The sequence below is a fragment of the Dermacentor albipictus genome, chromosome 7 (assembly GCF_038994185.2).
Source record: "Dermacentor albipictus isolate Rhodes 1998 colony chromosome 7, USDA_Dalb.pri_finalv2, whole genome shotgun sequence".
Lineage (NCBI taxonomy): Eukaryota > Metazoa > Arthropoda > Arachnida > Ixodida > Ixodidae > Dermacentor > Dermacentor albipictus.
Window position 1 is genome coordinate 131,457,702 of NC_091827.1, and position 17,764 is coordinate 131,475,465.

General features: G+C 43.8%; 1 protein-coding gene across 6 annotated transcripts in view; it reads right to left on the minus strand.

The window, feature by feature from the left end:
- LOC139048163 (mitochondrial-processing peptidase subunit alpha) overlaps positions 1–17,511 on the minus strand; it is a 364,881-nt gene extending 347,370 nt beyond the window's left edge. For all 6 annotated transcript variants that reach the window (XM_070522712.1, XM_070522716.1, XM_070522715.1 and 3 more), the window contains exons 1-3: positions 17,429–17,511; positions 8,314–8,528; positions 1,299–1,378 (exon numbers count right to left, since the gene is read on the minus strand). In XM_070522712.1, coding sequence (XP_070378813.1) covers positions 1,299–1,378; positions 8,314–8,528; positions 17,429–17,496 — 363 coding nt within the window. In that variant the 5' untranslated portion in view covers positions 17,497–17,511. The remainder of the gene's footprint in view (positions 1–1,298; positions 1,379–8,313; positions 8,529–17,428) is intronic.
- Positions 17,512–17,764: the final 253 nt, after the last annotated feature.

Sequence of the window (17,764 nt, forward strand, 5' to 3'; positions counted from 1 at the left end):
TCTTATGCTAACGCTATCCACCACGTGTCTGTGAGCAAAGCGCAGAATTTGGTACTTAGGCATCTACCTTACTGCTCACCTGGTTAAAGCATGTCAATTACATGGTGAAGGAAACTGTTGGTCTCCTAGGTTTGTTCAGAAGAAATTTCAGCCATTTTCCCAAATATAAACTCGCATCCACACGGTACTTGAATATGCGTCTGTCTGCTGGAACCTATACACTCAAGATATGTGGATAAACTGGAAAAAAAATTCACAATAGGGCAGCCCATTTTGTCCTTGAAAATTACAATAGGCCAGACCTTAAAGCTCAAAGAAAAACTTTAAGATTAAGATTTCTCTCCAGCATCTATTATTCACAGATTGGTATAGACAAAAGAAATTATCTGAAGCCACTGTTCTACGTCTCGAAGCGATGAGACCATGCATGATTTCAGTTAAGTGCATGATTTCTTGTAAATTACAAATGTGAAAGTGTGCCCCCCACTGTAAAGCCTATCGGCGATGCAGGTACCAAATAAATAAATAAGTAAATAAATAAATAAACATGCTACCTGAAGGCATCAATGTTGCCAGATTTACCTTCATCCAAGTTTCATAATTAAGGCCTTTGTAAGTTACAGAAAGGGAAATGTATTGTACTTGTCAAGTCTGCCCAATGTGTGCATATGCCGATACGTACAACTGACTGTGCAACTGATTACAATCACATGTGGCTGCCTTTGCCTCATGTGTAGAAATATAGATACAATATGCCTGTTTGAATAAACATTCTTTTGTTGGCTTTAACTCATGTTATTGTTACACTCATCAAGTGATGGCCCATCTAACCTGATTGAGATTGTTCCTCAATCTCAAGGAATACTTAAATGAACAATGATCTGGGAGTGGCAACTAATGCTGCACATGAGCAGCTACATCAGCAGCACTTGTAAGGGCTTATCAGAAGGTGCAGGACAAATGTCACTACAAGATCTCTGGCAGTTACAAATTGCCAGCTCAATTTCTTTCTGGAGAAGGTTCAATGCTTTATCTGCACCCCTTTACATTTCTATTACTGGTTACCTCAACTTCACACTTTAAAGTATATTCATGGAATACAGCACCAGTGCATGGGACAGGACAAACAGGAGGAATTCATACATCCACTTGTCATGCTTCTGCATTTATAATTAGCACAAACATGCACCAACCTGCCCACGTTAGCACTCTATTACAGTCCATCATTTATTCCAGTTAATCTCCCCTTCACAACAACTTTTCAGCCAACAGAAACTTCAAAGTGACCAACGACTCACATTGAACGCCATCTTCTCTAGGAAATGCGATACTCCGCTTGGGTAAGGAGCCTCGTATCGTGATCCTGAATCGATGACAACTGCAAGGAGAAAGATCTACATGATGAAAGTTATTTACATAATTATGCCAATCATACGCAATGCAGTCAACTTCCATTAATTCGACCCTAACAGGACCTATGCCATATTCCCCCACTGACTTGTCTCCAGCCTACTTCTTGCCTACCCTGGCATTGAAGTCGCCCATCAGTATAGTGTATTTTGTTTTGACTTTACCCATCGCCGATTCCACGTCTTCATAAAAGCTTTCGACTTCCTGGTCATCATGACTGCATGTAGGGGCATAGGCCTGTACAATCTTCATTTTGTACCTCTTATTAAGTTTCACAACAAGACCTGCCACCCTCTCGTTAATGCTATAGAATTCCTGTATGTTACCAGCTATATTCTTATTAATCAGGAATCCGACGCCTAGTTCTCTTCTCTCCGCTAAGCCCCGGTAGCACAGGACGTGCCCGCTTTTTAGCATTGTATATGCTTCTTTTGGCCTCCTAACTTCACTGAACCCTATGATATCCCATTTACTGCCCTCTAATTCCTCCAATAGCACTGCTAGACTCGCCTCACTAGATAACGTTCTAGCGTTAAACGTTGCCAGGTTCAGATTCCAATGGCGGCCTGTCCGGAGCCAGGTATTCTTAGCACCCTCTGCAGCGTCACAGATCTGACCGCCGCCGTTGTCAGTTGCTTTGCGGCTGCTGGGGACTGAGGGCCGGGGTTTGATTGTCGTATTCATATAGGAGGTTGTGGCCAAGTACTGCACCAGGGTGGCCAATCCTGCTCTGGTGAGAGAATGCGTTACCGGTTCTGGTCACCGGGATCAGGCCGCACTCCAGGCCTGTTTGTGCAATTTTCTCAACACACGTTTTTTTTTGTATTTTCCAGTGGAGAATTGCGCAGCACCGGGATTTGAATCACGGTCCTCTTGTACGGGAGACGGATACTCTACCGTCCCCGCAGGAGTTAAATTAAAAATTAAATTATGGGGTTTGACGTGACAAACCCACTTTCTGATTATGAGGCACGCCATAGTGGAGGACTCTGAAAATTTCGACCACCTGGGGTTCTTTAACGTGCACCTGATTCTAAGTACACGGGTGTTTTCGCATTTCGCCCCCATCGAAATGCGGCCGCCGTGGCCGGGATTCGATCCCGCAACCTTGTGCTCAGCAGCCTAACACAGGGGAAAAAAAGGTACATAACATGTGATTTGAACTCGTGACCCTTGAATGTTGCCCGGAAAGATAGCTCAGTCGGTTGGTTCGTCAAGCCACAGGTTACTTTCAAGCGCCATAGCTCCTGCTCCGAGCCTCATACTTACGTGGAAAGGGACTGATGTTGTCCGCGACAGTCGATTTTTGCTGATTCCGAGTGGTTGGAAGGCATAATTTCTTGGAAAAATGGCCGCCAGAGGAGAAGAGTGAACTCGAGCGGCTTTAGAGACTAGGAAAACTGCCTTAAAATATTTAGAAGAAGGAAGGAAAGGAAAGCAATATTGCAGCGCCGTGGTTTTAAAGTGCAACCGTGGTAGGGAAATGGAAGGCGATGTAAGCATGCGTGGCCATGATACGCACACGACAAACTGCCTCAAAATATTTAGACTTGAGGGAAAGCTTCGTTAACAAACTATAACACGGCAATCAGCACTCGAATACGACGAGAGAAATTATTGAGACGTGGGAAATTCCCTTGAAATAACTATGGTTTGCGAGACAAATGCTTGTATGTATTGAACCTCTTAAAAGATGGGGGGGAAACATGCGCTCACCGAGAGGGCATCGTCGGCACGAGACCACCACCAGGCACCTTACTGAGATGTGGAGAGCTCCGCAGCCGGAACGAAGCCTTCCTTCTCTGCCAGCCAAGAGGGGAAAACGCGCTTTCCGATCGCTCAAGGTTGCGCGGACTTAGTATACTAACTCTAGCGTCTAGGAAAAGCTTAAACAGGTGCGAGGGCGACACGCATAGCGTGGGAAGCTAGCCGCCAGAATAGCTATCTCAAGGACTTCTGCTGACGAGGGCGAAATACCTTTGTGTAATTATAATAACCCTAATAGGACTACTTTCAAAGAAAAAAAAAGAAAAAAAGGGAAACGGCCCAGAAGGCTATACTACGAGAGCTATGACTGATACTTTTCTAGGAATAGCAGAGGAGAGTTATTAGTAGAGTTTGTGAAACAGAATAATATGCGGATAATGAATACCTTCTTCCGCAAGCGGGACAGCCGAAAGTGGACGTGGAGGAGCCCGAACGGCAAGACTAGAAATGAAATAGACTTCATACTCTGCGCGAACCCTGGCATCATACAAGATGTGGACGTGTTCGTAAGGTGCGCTGCAGTGACCACAGGATGGTAACAACTCGAATTAGCCTAGACTTGAGGAGGGAACGGAAGAAACTGGTACATACGAAGCCGATCAATGAGTTAGCGGTAAGAGGGAAAATAGAGGAATTCCTGACAAAGCTACAGAACAGGTATTCGGCTTTAACTCAGGAAGAGGACCTTAGTGTTGAAGCAATGAACAACAATCTCATGGGCATCATTAAGGAGTGCGCAATAGAAGTCGGTGGTAACGCCGTTAGACAGGAAACCAGTAAGCTATCGCAGGAGACGAAAGATCTGATCAAGAAACGCCAATGTAAGAAAGCCACTAACCCTACAGCTAGAATAGAACTGGCAGAACTTTCTAAGTTAATCAACAAGCGTAAGACAGCGGACATCAGGAACTATAATATGGATAGAATTGAATAGGCTCTCAGGAACGGAGGAAGCCTAAAAACAGTGAAGAAGAAACTAGGAATAGGCAAGAATCAGATGTGTGCATTAAGAGACAAAGCCGGCAATATCGTTACTAATATGGATGAGATAGTTCAAGTGGCTGAGGAGTACTATAGAGATTTATACAGTACCAGTGGCACCCACGACGATAGTGGAAGAGAGAATAGCCTAGAGGAATTCAAAATCCCACAGGTAACGCCAGAAGAAGTAAAGAAAGCCTTAGGAGCTATGCAAAGGGGGAAGGCAGCTGGGGAGGATCAGGTAACAGCAGATTTGTTGAAGAATGGTGGTCAGATTGTTCTAGAGAAACTGGCCACCCTATATACGCAATGCCTCATAACCTCGAGCGTACCGGAATCTTGGAAGAACGCTAACATAATCCTAATCCATAAGAAAGGGGACGCCAAAGACTTGAAAAATTATAGACCGATCAGCTTACTGTCCGTTGCCTACAAAGTATTTACTAAAGTCATCGCAAATAGAATCAGGAACACCTCAGACTTCTGTCAACCAAAGGACCAAGCAGGATTCCGTAAAGGCTACTCAACAATAGAGCATATTCACACTATAAATCAAGCGATAGAGAAATGTGCAGAATATAACCAACCCTTATACATAGCTTTCATCGATTACGAGAAAGCGTTTGATTCAGTCAAAACCTCAGCAGTCATGGAGGCATTACGGAATCAGGGTGTAGATGAGCCATATGTAAAAATACTGGAAGATATCTATAGCGGCTCCACAGCCACCGTAGTCCTCCATAAAGCAAGCAACAAAATCCCAATAAAGAAAGGCATCAGGCAGGGAGATATGATCTCTCCAATACTATTCACAGGGTGTTTACAGGAGGTATTCAGAGACCTGGATTGGGAAGAATTGGGGATAAGAATTAATGGAGGATACCTTAGTAAGTTGCGATTTGCTGATGATATTGCCTTGCTTAGTAACTCAGGGGACAAATTGCAATGCACCTGGAGAGGCAGAGCAGAAGGGTGGGTCTGAAAATTAATCTGCAGTAAACTAAAGTAATGTTTAACAGTCTCGGAAGAGAACAGCAGTTTACGATAGGTAGCGAAGCACTGGAAGTGGTAAGGGAATACATCTACTTAGGGCAGGTAGTGACCACGGATCCGGATCATGAGACTGAAATAACCAGAAGAATAAGAATCGGCTGGGGTGCGTTTGGCAGGCATTCTCAAATCATGAACAGCAGGTTGCCACTATCCCTCAAAAGGAAAATGTATAACAGCTGTGTGTTACCAGTACTCACATATGGGGCAGAAACCTGGAGGCTTACGAAAAGGGTTCTGCTGAAATTGAGGACGACGCAACGAGCTATGGAAAGAAGAATGATGGGTGTAACGTTAAGGGATAAGAAAAGAGCAGATTGGGTGAGGCAGCAAACGCGGGTAAACAACATCTTATTTGAAATCAAGAAAAAAAAATGGGCATGGGCCGGACATGTAATGAGGAGGGAAGATAACCGATGGTCACTAAGGGTTACGGACTGTATTCCAAGGGAAGGGAAGCGTAGCAGGGGGTGGCAGAAAGTTAGGTGGGCGGATGACATTAAGACGTTTGCAGGGACAACATGGCCACAATTAGTACATAACCGGGGTAGTTGGAGAAGTATGGGAGAGGCCTTTGCCCTGCAGTGGGCATAAATAGGCTGATGATGATGATGATGATGAACAGGACCAATGAAATTGATCTTTTTATCTGGCAGGTTGAAATAAACAAGATGCCGAGAAAAACACTAAAACACATTTCCAATTCATTTGGCAGTAGGTGCTAGATGTTTAATCCGCCTTCAAATAAAATGCACGCCAACTTTTTAGGTGTACAAAGTAGAATAATATAGAAATGACTTAAAGCTCCTAACCAAAGTACAGTCGAACCCAACTATATTGAACCTGTTTACACCGAATTATTCTATATATCAAACAATTTCTGAACACGGTATAGTTACAATGAGTATATACAGCCAAAATTATGCTTACATCGAACAAAAATAGCAGCAACTGCTGATATATCGAACGTCAAGCGGCGCAAAAGTGATCTTTTGTGAGAACTGAAAAGCGACGCAAGCCGCCTAAAGGTGACCGTCGAAATTTCCGGCGAAGACAATGACGTCATCCAAGCTAACAAGACAGGTCTGCCACTTCAATCCTGCGAACACCAAGTCCATTACATGCTGGAACGTTGCAGGCACCGAACACAGTCTGAATGGTATGATCTTGAACTTGTAGAGGCTATCTAGCGCGATGAAGGCAGTCTTTTCACCATCCCTCTCGTTGGCTTCCATTTGCCAGTAGCCAGTCTTGAGATTCATCGACGAGAAGTACTCCGCGTTACAGAGCCAATCCAAAGCGTCGTCTATATGTGGAAAGGGAGTATACATCCTCCTTTGTGATCTTGTTCAACCAATGATAATCCAAGGCTGCACGAGATGCCCACGAGTTTTTCGACGGCTGGATGATATCGTCACGCAGCATTCTGTCGACTTGTTGCCTTACAGCTTCACGTTTTCGTGTCTAAACTCGGTAAGGGCTCTGGCGGAGTGATCGAGCGTACTCTTCAATTATTATGTGATGCTTTGCAACAGCTGTTTGTCAAATCCTCAATTAAATCGAAAAGTAGACCCCTTAAATTGAAAAGTAGACCCTGTATCGTTGGAGAAGACTTGGAGGTTGAAGCCTGGTTCGGGAACTACAGTCGTTGGTGTTGATGTGGCAGAATCCAAGAGAACCAACCCCTTGCTGGTTTCGACAACTTCTTCAATGTATGCGTTCATCGTGCCCTTGCTGATGTGCTTGAACTCCTTGCTGAAGCTTGTCAGCATGTTTTGCTTTCCCTCAGTTCAGTCGAGCGCTCCCTCTTGCAACACAAATTGCACGGTGGAGCAGTAGATGTTGCTCGCCCTCGATGACACCTTCAACGTCTGCAGGTGCTTCACTGCCGATGGAAATGACAATGCTGAAGCGAGGTGGGATGCTGACTTCATCCTCAAGTATGTTCAAGGCACGCTGACTGGCAGGCCTCTGCATCAGTATCGCTTTGTCTGTGGACAGCGTTATCGACTTTGACCTCAGGTCGATGATTGCGCCTTGTTGGTTCAGGAAGTCCATGCCGAGAACTTCATCTCGCGAGCACTTTGTAACCTAGCACGATAATAATGATCTATTGTAAGTCCTTGAATTTATGGGACAAGTGTTAAAATGGTTGCGTAATTAGCCTGACAGCCCAACAAGCAAGGGGCTCAGTGCCAAAGAATCGGAGAGCACCTAGCAGCGCACAAGGCACGATCAAAGAGACAGGAAAACTGTGGCCGAAAAGCATGCTTCGTGAAATCCTGTGCAGCTGCTTCTGAGAAAGTGGGCTAGTTAGTCACACATGGTGGTACAGATGTTTCTGGTTTTTGCATTGTAAATCAAATTGTAAATTGTAAATCAGATTGTAATTTACATCAAAGTTCTCTGAGAGGGGCATTGTATTCACATTTAGAAATGCACTGTAGTGAATGCCTGTGCACACCTAAATTTGATGACACGATTATTGTTTACATGCACGCGAAGCAAACTGTAAGAGATCATTGAAGCCTATCACATTAAGAAGAGTGGGGTTGACTGTGTCAGCCAGCCATCTAGTCTGCTTTTAAACTACAAAGTAGATTTTTTGTATAAAACATGACAACGGCCTTTGTGCCTTCGATTTAACAAGCGGATTGTACACGTGCCTTGGTTATGATTGGTTGCACACGTGTTTCGGTCTTGATATCTCTGGTTCTGGTTTTCAACGATAGTGGATTCGTGGTGACATACATCCATTATGTATATAATAACACCTTTCCTAAATAAAATTTGCAGTTGCTAGTAGCACTTTGTCATGTGTTCTTCTTAAGTCTTTGTTTTAGCAGTGCTTTTCCATCATGAACATTTACTGACATGCCCAAGTGACAGCTATTCTAAAATAACTCTAAGTTACCATAATGTTATCCCCGTAACAATATCATGCCAAGTGGCCACCAAGATGTCTTAGCATTTTGTTTAGCTGCTGAAGCATGGTAAAACCAATCCACAATCCTGCAGCTGCTCGCTTTTCCAATGGTGGATATGCCTAAACTTGCAGACATAAACCATACGCATGCGAGATTAGACACAGGTAGTACCACTCACCGCCCACGGTGCAAAACTGGCCAAACTTGTTTTGCGAGGCTACCCGGAGTCCGTTGTTGAGGGTGGTGACCTCGGTGGCATGGTCCTGAGCCGAGGGCACAGCATACAGCGGCTTGGGAAACCCCGGCAGGGGCTGGGAAAGCGGCACCCTGGTTATCTGCTCCGAACTTGGGACGCTGCCCGTGGTGCACAGCAGCCGCCGGCTGTCACAGCGCCTGCGAAAGAGGGTGTCTGCTACACATGGGCACATTCCCTGGTTTTACCAACAGACCATTCTTTACGAAAAGAAGTCCCTGCAAGAAGAAAATGTGCATTTGTAGCTGCCCGAGTTACTATTGCCGCCCATAAGTTTCACCAATTACCATCAGTAAGCTGTAAATCAGGTGGGATATGCACCATCGGATTTAAACAAATCGTGCGTTTCATATTCCAGACACCCGGCTCGGCTCACACACACAAAGCCAGCAAAAGGCATCATTATTTGTGAATAGCCTGGATTCAGTTGAAAACTTAGCTTCCATCTTGCATACCACTGGCTTTGCCATAACAACCACTTCCACAATTATAAGCAACTGGAGTGAAAACAGTATTTCCCCTAAGCTTTCCAGAACTGACAAATTCTCTCAGAATTTCAGCTTTTCTCCGATGGAAGACACTCTAGAGGGGAATCGCCGTTAGGCTGCACAATGCCAGTTCCCTCATTCATCATACTGGCACGGTAAAGCGTGGTTATAATGAAGTCCCCGGGACTACAAACAACCATCATTATAAGCACTATTTCCTTAAAAGCAGAGACATCTTGTATGAGTCATAGTAACATGGGACAAGCACTGCGACAGTGCAGGAGCTCACAGAACGTTTACTGACACAAAGCCACACTGGGCAGCGGCAATATTCTGCTGATGACCAGAGTCATTATCGCACAATCATCATCACATGATACACTCAGTCCCAAAGAGAGCTGCTGCCACGTGGTTGAGTGGACTTTGTAGCACTCCCCATCTCTTCAGGTTGATAAGAAGAAAAGGATCATTGTGCATCACACATGCATTTCTTGTTTTGCACTTCACATTAGACAGACTTTGGTGCACTCTAAACAATCCAGTCTCCAAATAGAACTGGATTATCGAATGAATAAATTAATTATTATTGTTTTAATTCTGAGGTTTTTACAAACCAAAACCACGATGAGGCACCACACAGTGGGGACTCCAGAAATTTTGACAACCTGGGGACATTTAACGTGCACCCAATGCGTGGCACACGGGCATTTTTGCACTTCACTCGCATCAAAATGCGGCTGCCATGGCCACGATTTGATCCCGTGACCGCAGCCTCTAATTGCTCCACAAGCTGTTGTAAGGTGAAATTATTATAATAAAGGTATCATTATAGACTAGGTGGACACGATAGAATATACCAAACAAACATATAATAAAACAAATTACCATACTGCTAGAGTATGTAGTTGGCGACTACCTTAATGGGGCTGCAGGACGTTTTTCAATGCAGGTTAGAGTTCTACTGTGAGCTGACAGCAAAAAGGAATGAAAAAAGGCAAAACACACTTGCACAGTGAAACAGAATGCAAACTTTGTAAACTTTGTACAGCTAGTCAAGACATGACAACATTAACAGGTTCTCAAATAATTTCTCATTTAGGTGACTTTTTATGCAATTTCAAAAAATGTATCCTTTCAGCTGCAAATCAAAGGGACACCAAGGGTAAGGATTAAATCAATTTACACTGATAAAGTAGTCTTTCAAAGCTCTTTGTTCATTTTACAGTAAAATGTTGATTCGTTTGAAGAGATAATGAAGGTCAATGTTTCTTTTGTTTTATTTTCGCTCTAAAACTCCAGTGATGATACGTTAATGTGACGTCATGGGATTTTGAAGTATTTTCTTGAGTTTAGGCCACTGATGGAGAAGCACAAGTTCTAAAAAGCTTGCTCAAAGCTCGAAGTTCAGGCCTTGGCTCCTTTAGAATACAATGTTGTCCCGCTTGACCCCATTACAGGCATTCGAAATCCCTGTGTCATCGTGAGCTAATGCTTCGAGGCAGCGTCACCCCTTTTGTTTAAGCGTCTTTGCTGGCTGCGAAACTTGACTAATTTGGCAGGAGCTCCTTTTACACTGTTGATAACTACACACAAAAGAGCTCAGTTATCATAAAGTACTAATGCATTCAGATATCTCAGGATCTCTCCTGGTGTTCAGACGTCACATACATAACAAATAGCACAGGCAAAACCCTTTAATAAATTTATTGGGTCCCAAAAGTGTGTACTTTGTAATTGTATACCTTATGTTTCAAACTTACTTTGTTACAACTTGAGACTGGCTAAAAACCCCAGCATACCAAACTATCATATGGTCTGAGCCAAGGCAACAAAGGAATTGCATCAAATTCATTTAAACAAAACACTGGAATCTCTGCGAAACTGTGCTGCTGTATTAATATCAATAATTAACTTATTGTAAAAATGTTTTACAACATGGTTCGGCTCCCCTTGCTCTTTTTGTGCCTTTGCATATTCTCTTAGGTGCCTGTTTTTATCTCGTACCTCTTTAGAGTGATAATCCTGAATCTTTCAACTTCTGTGCATGCCTAAAGTGCACCGCTTTTTTCATTAAATAGTCGCAAAATGACTGGCCTGTTTGTGCCTCTTTTTCCTTTTGACACGATCAATTCTTTTGAGGCTTGTTACGACAACAACCATCTTAGTGCTAAATACATGTTCAATTACTTATATATGAATCAATTCAGATGTTTCTGGGTTGCTTTCCCACAGTCCACAGGTAACCATATTATTAAGCCTACTTTGGTTGTCAAATTTGCCTAGCTTTGGTCCTACCAGTTGATACTTTATCCATGGCTTTCTCACAATGTTCAATCTACACAACACTCCCAGAAAGACACTTCAGCTTACATCCGATAGAATTCAACCTTTTATCTATGCAAACAATATGGTTGTCAAGCTTTTTGCTAACAGCATCCATCATACTAACTAAATCTTTTTAACCTCTCAAGAGCAATTGCATATCTTATTCATTAGGTTAAAACAATGCAAAAGAAAGCTATCTCTCCTTCAAGCACCAATTATTTCTATCTGTTAGGAATTTAGCTTCACCACATCTCTTGCATCATCAAAGTCATCAGAAGCCCACAGCAGCAGAACCGATTAAGATTTTCCTATTTTATTCAATTTTCTATTGTTCAGTGAGTTCTGACAAGTTTGCAGAATATGGACTCCGTGCGACAACTCACTACACGAATGTTAATTACTACATGTCTAGCTTACATGTAAAGCACCTATCCAGCCACAAAAGTGAAGCCTTTACAGCACACTGAAAGGAAACACCCAGCTGTCCACTTTCAAACTTGTACTAAAACAACTTGCACAAGTTGCAGCACAGGTCCCATTCAAATTTTTTTTTTAGACCCATGACGTCATTCAAATATTATTTTCATTGATACTTTTGCTTGTGGTGCACTACCTTGGTGTGTACAATTGTAGACACAACACTTGAAGAGGTTCTTCCATCATTCCCATCTGCGCAGTCTCTAGCACAGTTAGGAATAATGTGCGGTATTCCTTAATGATGATGTCACTTTTATTTTATTCTCTCTCCTGAAAGAGCTCAAGCATAGTCAATGGCAGCCTTTGATCGCATTCGGAAGCTTCTCAACTTCCGATCACGAATGACAGAGCACGGCTGAGTATAGCAAATTCAAAGTATAATTGCAAAAGACCATGTGAGAGAATTCAATCTGCATCGACACTGATCAAAAGTCATACCCTGATGTGACGAGTAAATTTAGTAACACTTTGAGCAAGTGAACTTGGTCGCACTAAGTGTCACTTTGGCTCAGTGCAGCTAAGGAAAGGCAAGCATCCTTTGGCTTTGATGGAAATGTCGATGGCCAGATCAGTATGCACATTATACATTTGTTATTGTAAGGAATGTTTGCAATATAAAACAGTGTTATTACGTGCAGCATTTGTTACAAAGTTTAGCGCAAATGAGGTAATGCATCAACATTATCAATCGTCATAATCAAATACAAGAAAGCATTGCATCCCCAAGGCAAGCAGAGGAATAATGAAAGTTTCAATTGCAGATGACTACATGTGAAACAGTGATGCTTATAACCTTTGAAATCACAAAAATTTTGTGGAAAAGCCATCTGAGGATGACTGCCAATGTTAATACAATTAGCAATGCAGCGATGCAGCCCACATTGCCACATGAGGCACACACTGCAGTCAGGCTCCTCTTTCGCGATTCCCTGTGGAGAAGACGCTGCGTCATCTAGCAATGACATTATGAAGTCCCACATGTGTCAATACATACTTAGGCAAGACTGGCTCAATATACGACTAGAGGCCGGATTTTCAGGCACTAAAAATGTAGGTTTTAGGCGCCTATAACAGGCACATAAATCCTCATTTTAGGCACTACAGAGGGAAAAATAGGCACTATAAATTGTTCACAAAGTGCAACTTGTTTTCTGAATTGAATGTTTATTGTCAGTTTTCATAGTAAGAACTCTGAAGTAGCGTCCACTTGTAAAGTAGCAACCTTAGTATTGCAAGCCATCAATTCCCAGGGCTTTCTTGGGCACACAAAAGACCACTTTTTTGTTAACCCGCGCGTTAAATAAATCTGTTCAGACTCGTTGAGCAGATAGTGTACAGTGGAACCCCGATTATATGACTTTCTCGGGGCCGCGAAAAAGCGTCGTAAAATGCGGGCATCGTAAAATCCGAACATAAATTATGTCTATAAAATACCACTTATTTCGCGCGATGGATGTACGACAAACTTCAATGTAAACTACTAACATACTCTGCAGGGCTCAGAAATCCAAATTACCAAAAAAGTAAATGAGATAAGAATTAATGCTGCAGTACAGGTACCAATCATGCTTTATTCAAATGAACCTTTATGGCACTCTACTGCCCACTGCCGCGATTCCCGCCAGCCGGCGCGAACTCTAAAAAAAGTCGGTAAGTTTCTTCTGGACCTTATTTGACCCGTGAACCAAGAGCTTTTGCTCGAGTTAAGCAATGTCCAAAAGGAGGTCCTCTGCGGCGTCGCGCAAACAGACGAAGTTCCGTATGCTGTCTATGTACCATAGCAGCTCGGCAAACATAGTAGGCACAGGCACTGTATCTGTGGCGTCGTCGTTGTCTTCGTCCGAGGTCGCAGCAGTGTCGGCACTAGGCAAAGCCATCTTGATGGCGTCATCCAGCAGTGCCTCGCCACAGTTCGCAACATTGTCGTCGGCCTCCACATACTCAACAAAGGTCATGGTGAGGTTTAAAACCTCGAAATCGTCGTCAGCAAAGCCTGCACTGGCCTCAAGCGCCATCGAGGTTGTTGCGTACCCAGCAGAGGAGGCTGTCTCTCGCTTAAAGCCCCAGTGCTTTAACGAGTTAGCGATTGTGCTTCGCGACACTGCGTTCCACGAACTGGCAATAAAATGCATGGCATCGAGCAAAGTGATCTTTTTTTCCGACTCGCTGCGCTCCATAGCCGCCAGCCGACGCTGCACTAACTGCTTCCAGTACCCTTGCTTGACGCACTTAATGATGCCGGCATCCAGCAGCTGTAGCCAGCTTGTGCCGTTGGGCGGAATAAAAACAACCTTTATGTTCCTCAGGCTGGACACATCGGGTGGGTGGCACGGTGGGTTGTCCACGAAAAGCAATATTTTCCTCGCCTTGGCACCCATTTTGTTATCCAGCTGCTGCAAAATATTGCTGAGGAGCGAAGACATCATCCAGGCCTTTTGGTGAAGTTGTAGCTGCATGGCAGCACTTAAAGTTCTTAAAGTTCTTAAAGCACCGTGGCTTTGCAAACACAGGCAGCCTCTCGGAACAGTCCTCGTTAGCACAGAATAGTGCCATCACACTCTCTTTAGTATGCTTGCCTTCATGCCAGCTGTCACCCTTAAATGCAAGGGTTTGCTGGGGCTGCACGTGGTAAAAAATACCGCTCTCATCGGGGTTGACAACGTCGCAGGGCTTGTATGCAGCAATCAACTCCGGCAGCGACTCCATCCACTCGTTCAGCGTCGAAATGTCCACGGAAGTGCTTTCTCCGCAGGAGTGGCTGTACACAATCCTGTTTCGTTTTTTTAAAGCGATCCAGCCACCCGTTCGATGCCTGAAAGTCGTCGATGCCCAGACGCAATGCCACAAGGTCCACCTTTTCTTTTAGAATGGCGCCGTCAACGTTGACCGCAGAGCTCCGTGCTTGATGCAGCCACTTGACGAGAACTTTTTCGAACTTCTCATGCTGTCCTTCTTTTGCTGCTTTCCGCTTGAGCCTGAACTTGTTGGCAGTCTGCAATATCACCACTTTGTTTGCCAGAATCGTCTTAAACGAAGATTCGGGTATCTTAAGGTCCCGGGCAATGCTGGCTTTCGTAGATCGATGCCGCTTTTCCGCTTCCTCGATAATATTCTGCTTATCGCCGAGCGACAGAACTGTCCGCTTTCGGAAGATTGCGCATCGCGTTGCTCTACACAACTTAAAGCCTCCGCTGAACGCTGGTCGCTAGGATTACGACGAAGAACACGTGCAATAAACCTAGGCCTCTCCGCGATACCTTGCCGGCGATCTGCTGCTGGGAAAGTGGAAGGAGAGAAATGCTTTCCTAACGTGACAAGAGGCGATACCGCCGAGAAGAGAGGGAGAAAGTGATTGTGGAGAAGAAAAGGCGCCATTTCAGCACAGCGAGCGTCATGGGTGGGTGCTGGTGGGGGAGAAAAACAAATGATGAGGTGAGGCAGGCAAGAAAGCTGCATCGGAGCGAGGAAAGAGACCCGCGGCACTTTTCTTTCGTCTGCCGTTCCCCGTCCCACGCTTCATGAGGGTCGTCGTATAATGCAGGTCAGGCGTAAAAGTGCGTTGGATAATTGGGGTTGTTAATGCATTGCTTCTATAGGGACTTCGCCGGGACTGCGCTAATCCGTCGTAAAACCCGGGTCGCTGCAAAACCGGGGGACGTATAACCGGGTTTCCGTTGTACTTTGATAGGCAAAATTTCTTGTTTAACAATGATGCATCAACTGGAGCCAGCACAGAAACCACAAAATATGCCAGAGAAGCTTCTAAATAGTTAATAACAGAATACAGAACTTGTGCCTAATAAATTGAAGCTGACAAATGTTCCAGTAAGAAAAGAAGCGTTGAACCCTGTACGTCCAGAAATCTTTTCAGAATCTAGCACAATGACATGTTTATCATCTATAGGTACTAAGTTGAAGCTTGTGCCTGCATTCACTCCCAATAAGTTTTTATGGGATGAAAAGAAGCAGGCAGTTTTGACACAGGTGAACGGATCATTTTTGCATTTCCATTTTTTTTTTCTAGGGAATCAAATCACGCTCTCTAGGATTCCTACTGTCCTGATGTGAGAACCTCAAATTTTCTTGAGGTGAGAAAAGAAAACTATGCTTCTTCTTTACCACAAGTGCACAAACTTCTACAGCTGCTGCAATACACATTGGATATCAAATTTCATTCTGGGTGAACATATCCAAGTCATGGTACCATAGGTCACTACGCTCACTAAAGAATAAAAAGAAACGTTTGTTCATAGCAGTGTTGAAGCGGTATGAGCCTTGGAATAGAAGATGAAGAAGCGCAGGAGTCTGGGTTCAGGAGAAGAGAAGAAGGAAGTGAGAATAAAATGTAGACAAGATGGACGCCAGTTCCACAGCAATGCTTTACGTTTACTGTGTCCTTTAAGTAGGAACGCTACATTATTTTGGCGCAGCCAACAGCGAACTCCAACATGTGGGTGAGATTTTTCCTTGAGGAGACCTCCGCGGACAAGATCATCTTTTCGAGATACCAAGCTGAAGATGAACCAGCGGTGGAACTACCTCGCGAACTCAACTCGGCAGAACTCATGAACCTGGTTTTAGAGAAGGCTTCCATGGACCCTGATGAACTACGTCGGAAGGGTGCTGTGAACGTGAACTTGCCTCTGGTGATCTTCGACGAATTAGTTCTTCAACCGATGCGTCGGAAGGACTCTGGATCACAGTCGTCGACGGAAGAGGTGAGCCTCGTTTTGAAAGCACTTCGGCTACAACAAGAACAGATTTCGCAACAAAACCAGCTGGTGACATCGCTTATAAGCTCTTTAAACGCTGAGAAGCCAGTGACTAAATTTGTAGAACCTGATGCATTCGACGGCATGTCATCAAGTCCAGAAGGTTGGCTTGAATTCTATGAATATGCCGCTGGAAAGAACAACTGGCACTCTAATGAGGACAAGATTACTAACATGCGTAGTTACTTAAGCGGTGTTGCACGGAAGTGGTATGATTTGCACATTATTGAAGAGGCTGGCAACTCTTGGAATCAGTGGAAAGAAAAATTCTTGACGACATTCCGAAGCAACCCAGTGCAAAGGTGGGACGCCGCGCTTAATTTCAAATTCAAGCAAGGCTCCCTCGTAGAGTATTTCTTTGACAAATGCCGCCTTTTAAAGCTGGCCGAGCCTATGCTTCCTCCGTCTGCCGTAGTACCACAAGTGCACAAACTTCTACAGCTGCTGCAATACACATTGGATATCAAATTTCATTCTGGGTGAACATATCCAAGTCATGGTACCATAGGTCACTACGCTCACTAAAGAATAAAAAGAAACGTTTGTTCATAGCAGTGTAAAAATCAAGTTCCCCCTTGTTGAACTTGAAACAAAAATGCTGTAAAAAACAATACTGCCACGCCGTTCGTAAAGCAAAGCGTCAGTTTTTATCTCGTGACCTTTGACAGCTTATGACATAACCAGAAAAAATTTTGGCACACAATCTCCCCACATAACCCGCAGGCCCGTACAGCTTTACAGTATGACAGCAGAAATTTAATTTGTGACGAAAAAAAATGCTACCATTTTTAATAATTATTTCACTTCATTGTTCATCCACGAAGATCATTCTAGTATTCTTTCCACCGCCAAAATTGGCTACAGATATATGACCCCAATCAAGCTAACCGTTGAAGGCATCACGTCTTTAATCAATAACATTAAAATGTCCACTAGCCCTGGCGCTGACGGAATTAACACCAAAATTCTGAAACTCACAATAACCTCAAGTAGCTTAATCCTCTATCACATTTTTCAGCAGTCTCTGTCGACAGGCGAATTTCCATTCGATTGGAGCAAAGTCATCCATGTGTCCAAATCTGGTGAAAAAAATAATATCAGTAACTACCGGCCCATATCACTAACAAGTATTGCATGTAAACTACCAGAAAATATTGTTGCATCAAACATCGCGCAGCATCTTGAAGAAAGCAGCATTTTTTACCCTCATCAACATGGTTTTAGGAAAGGGCTGTCATGCAATACGCAACTCTTGGAATTTACTCAGGAAGTTTTATCTATTATGAATGATAACCATCAGACGGATTGTGTTTT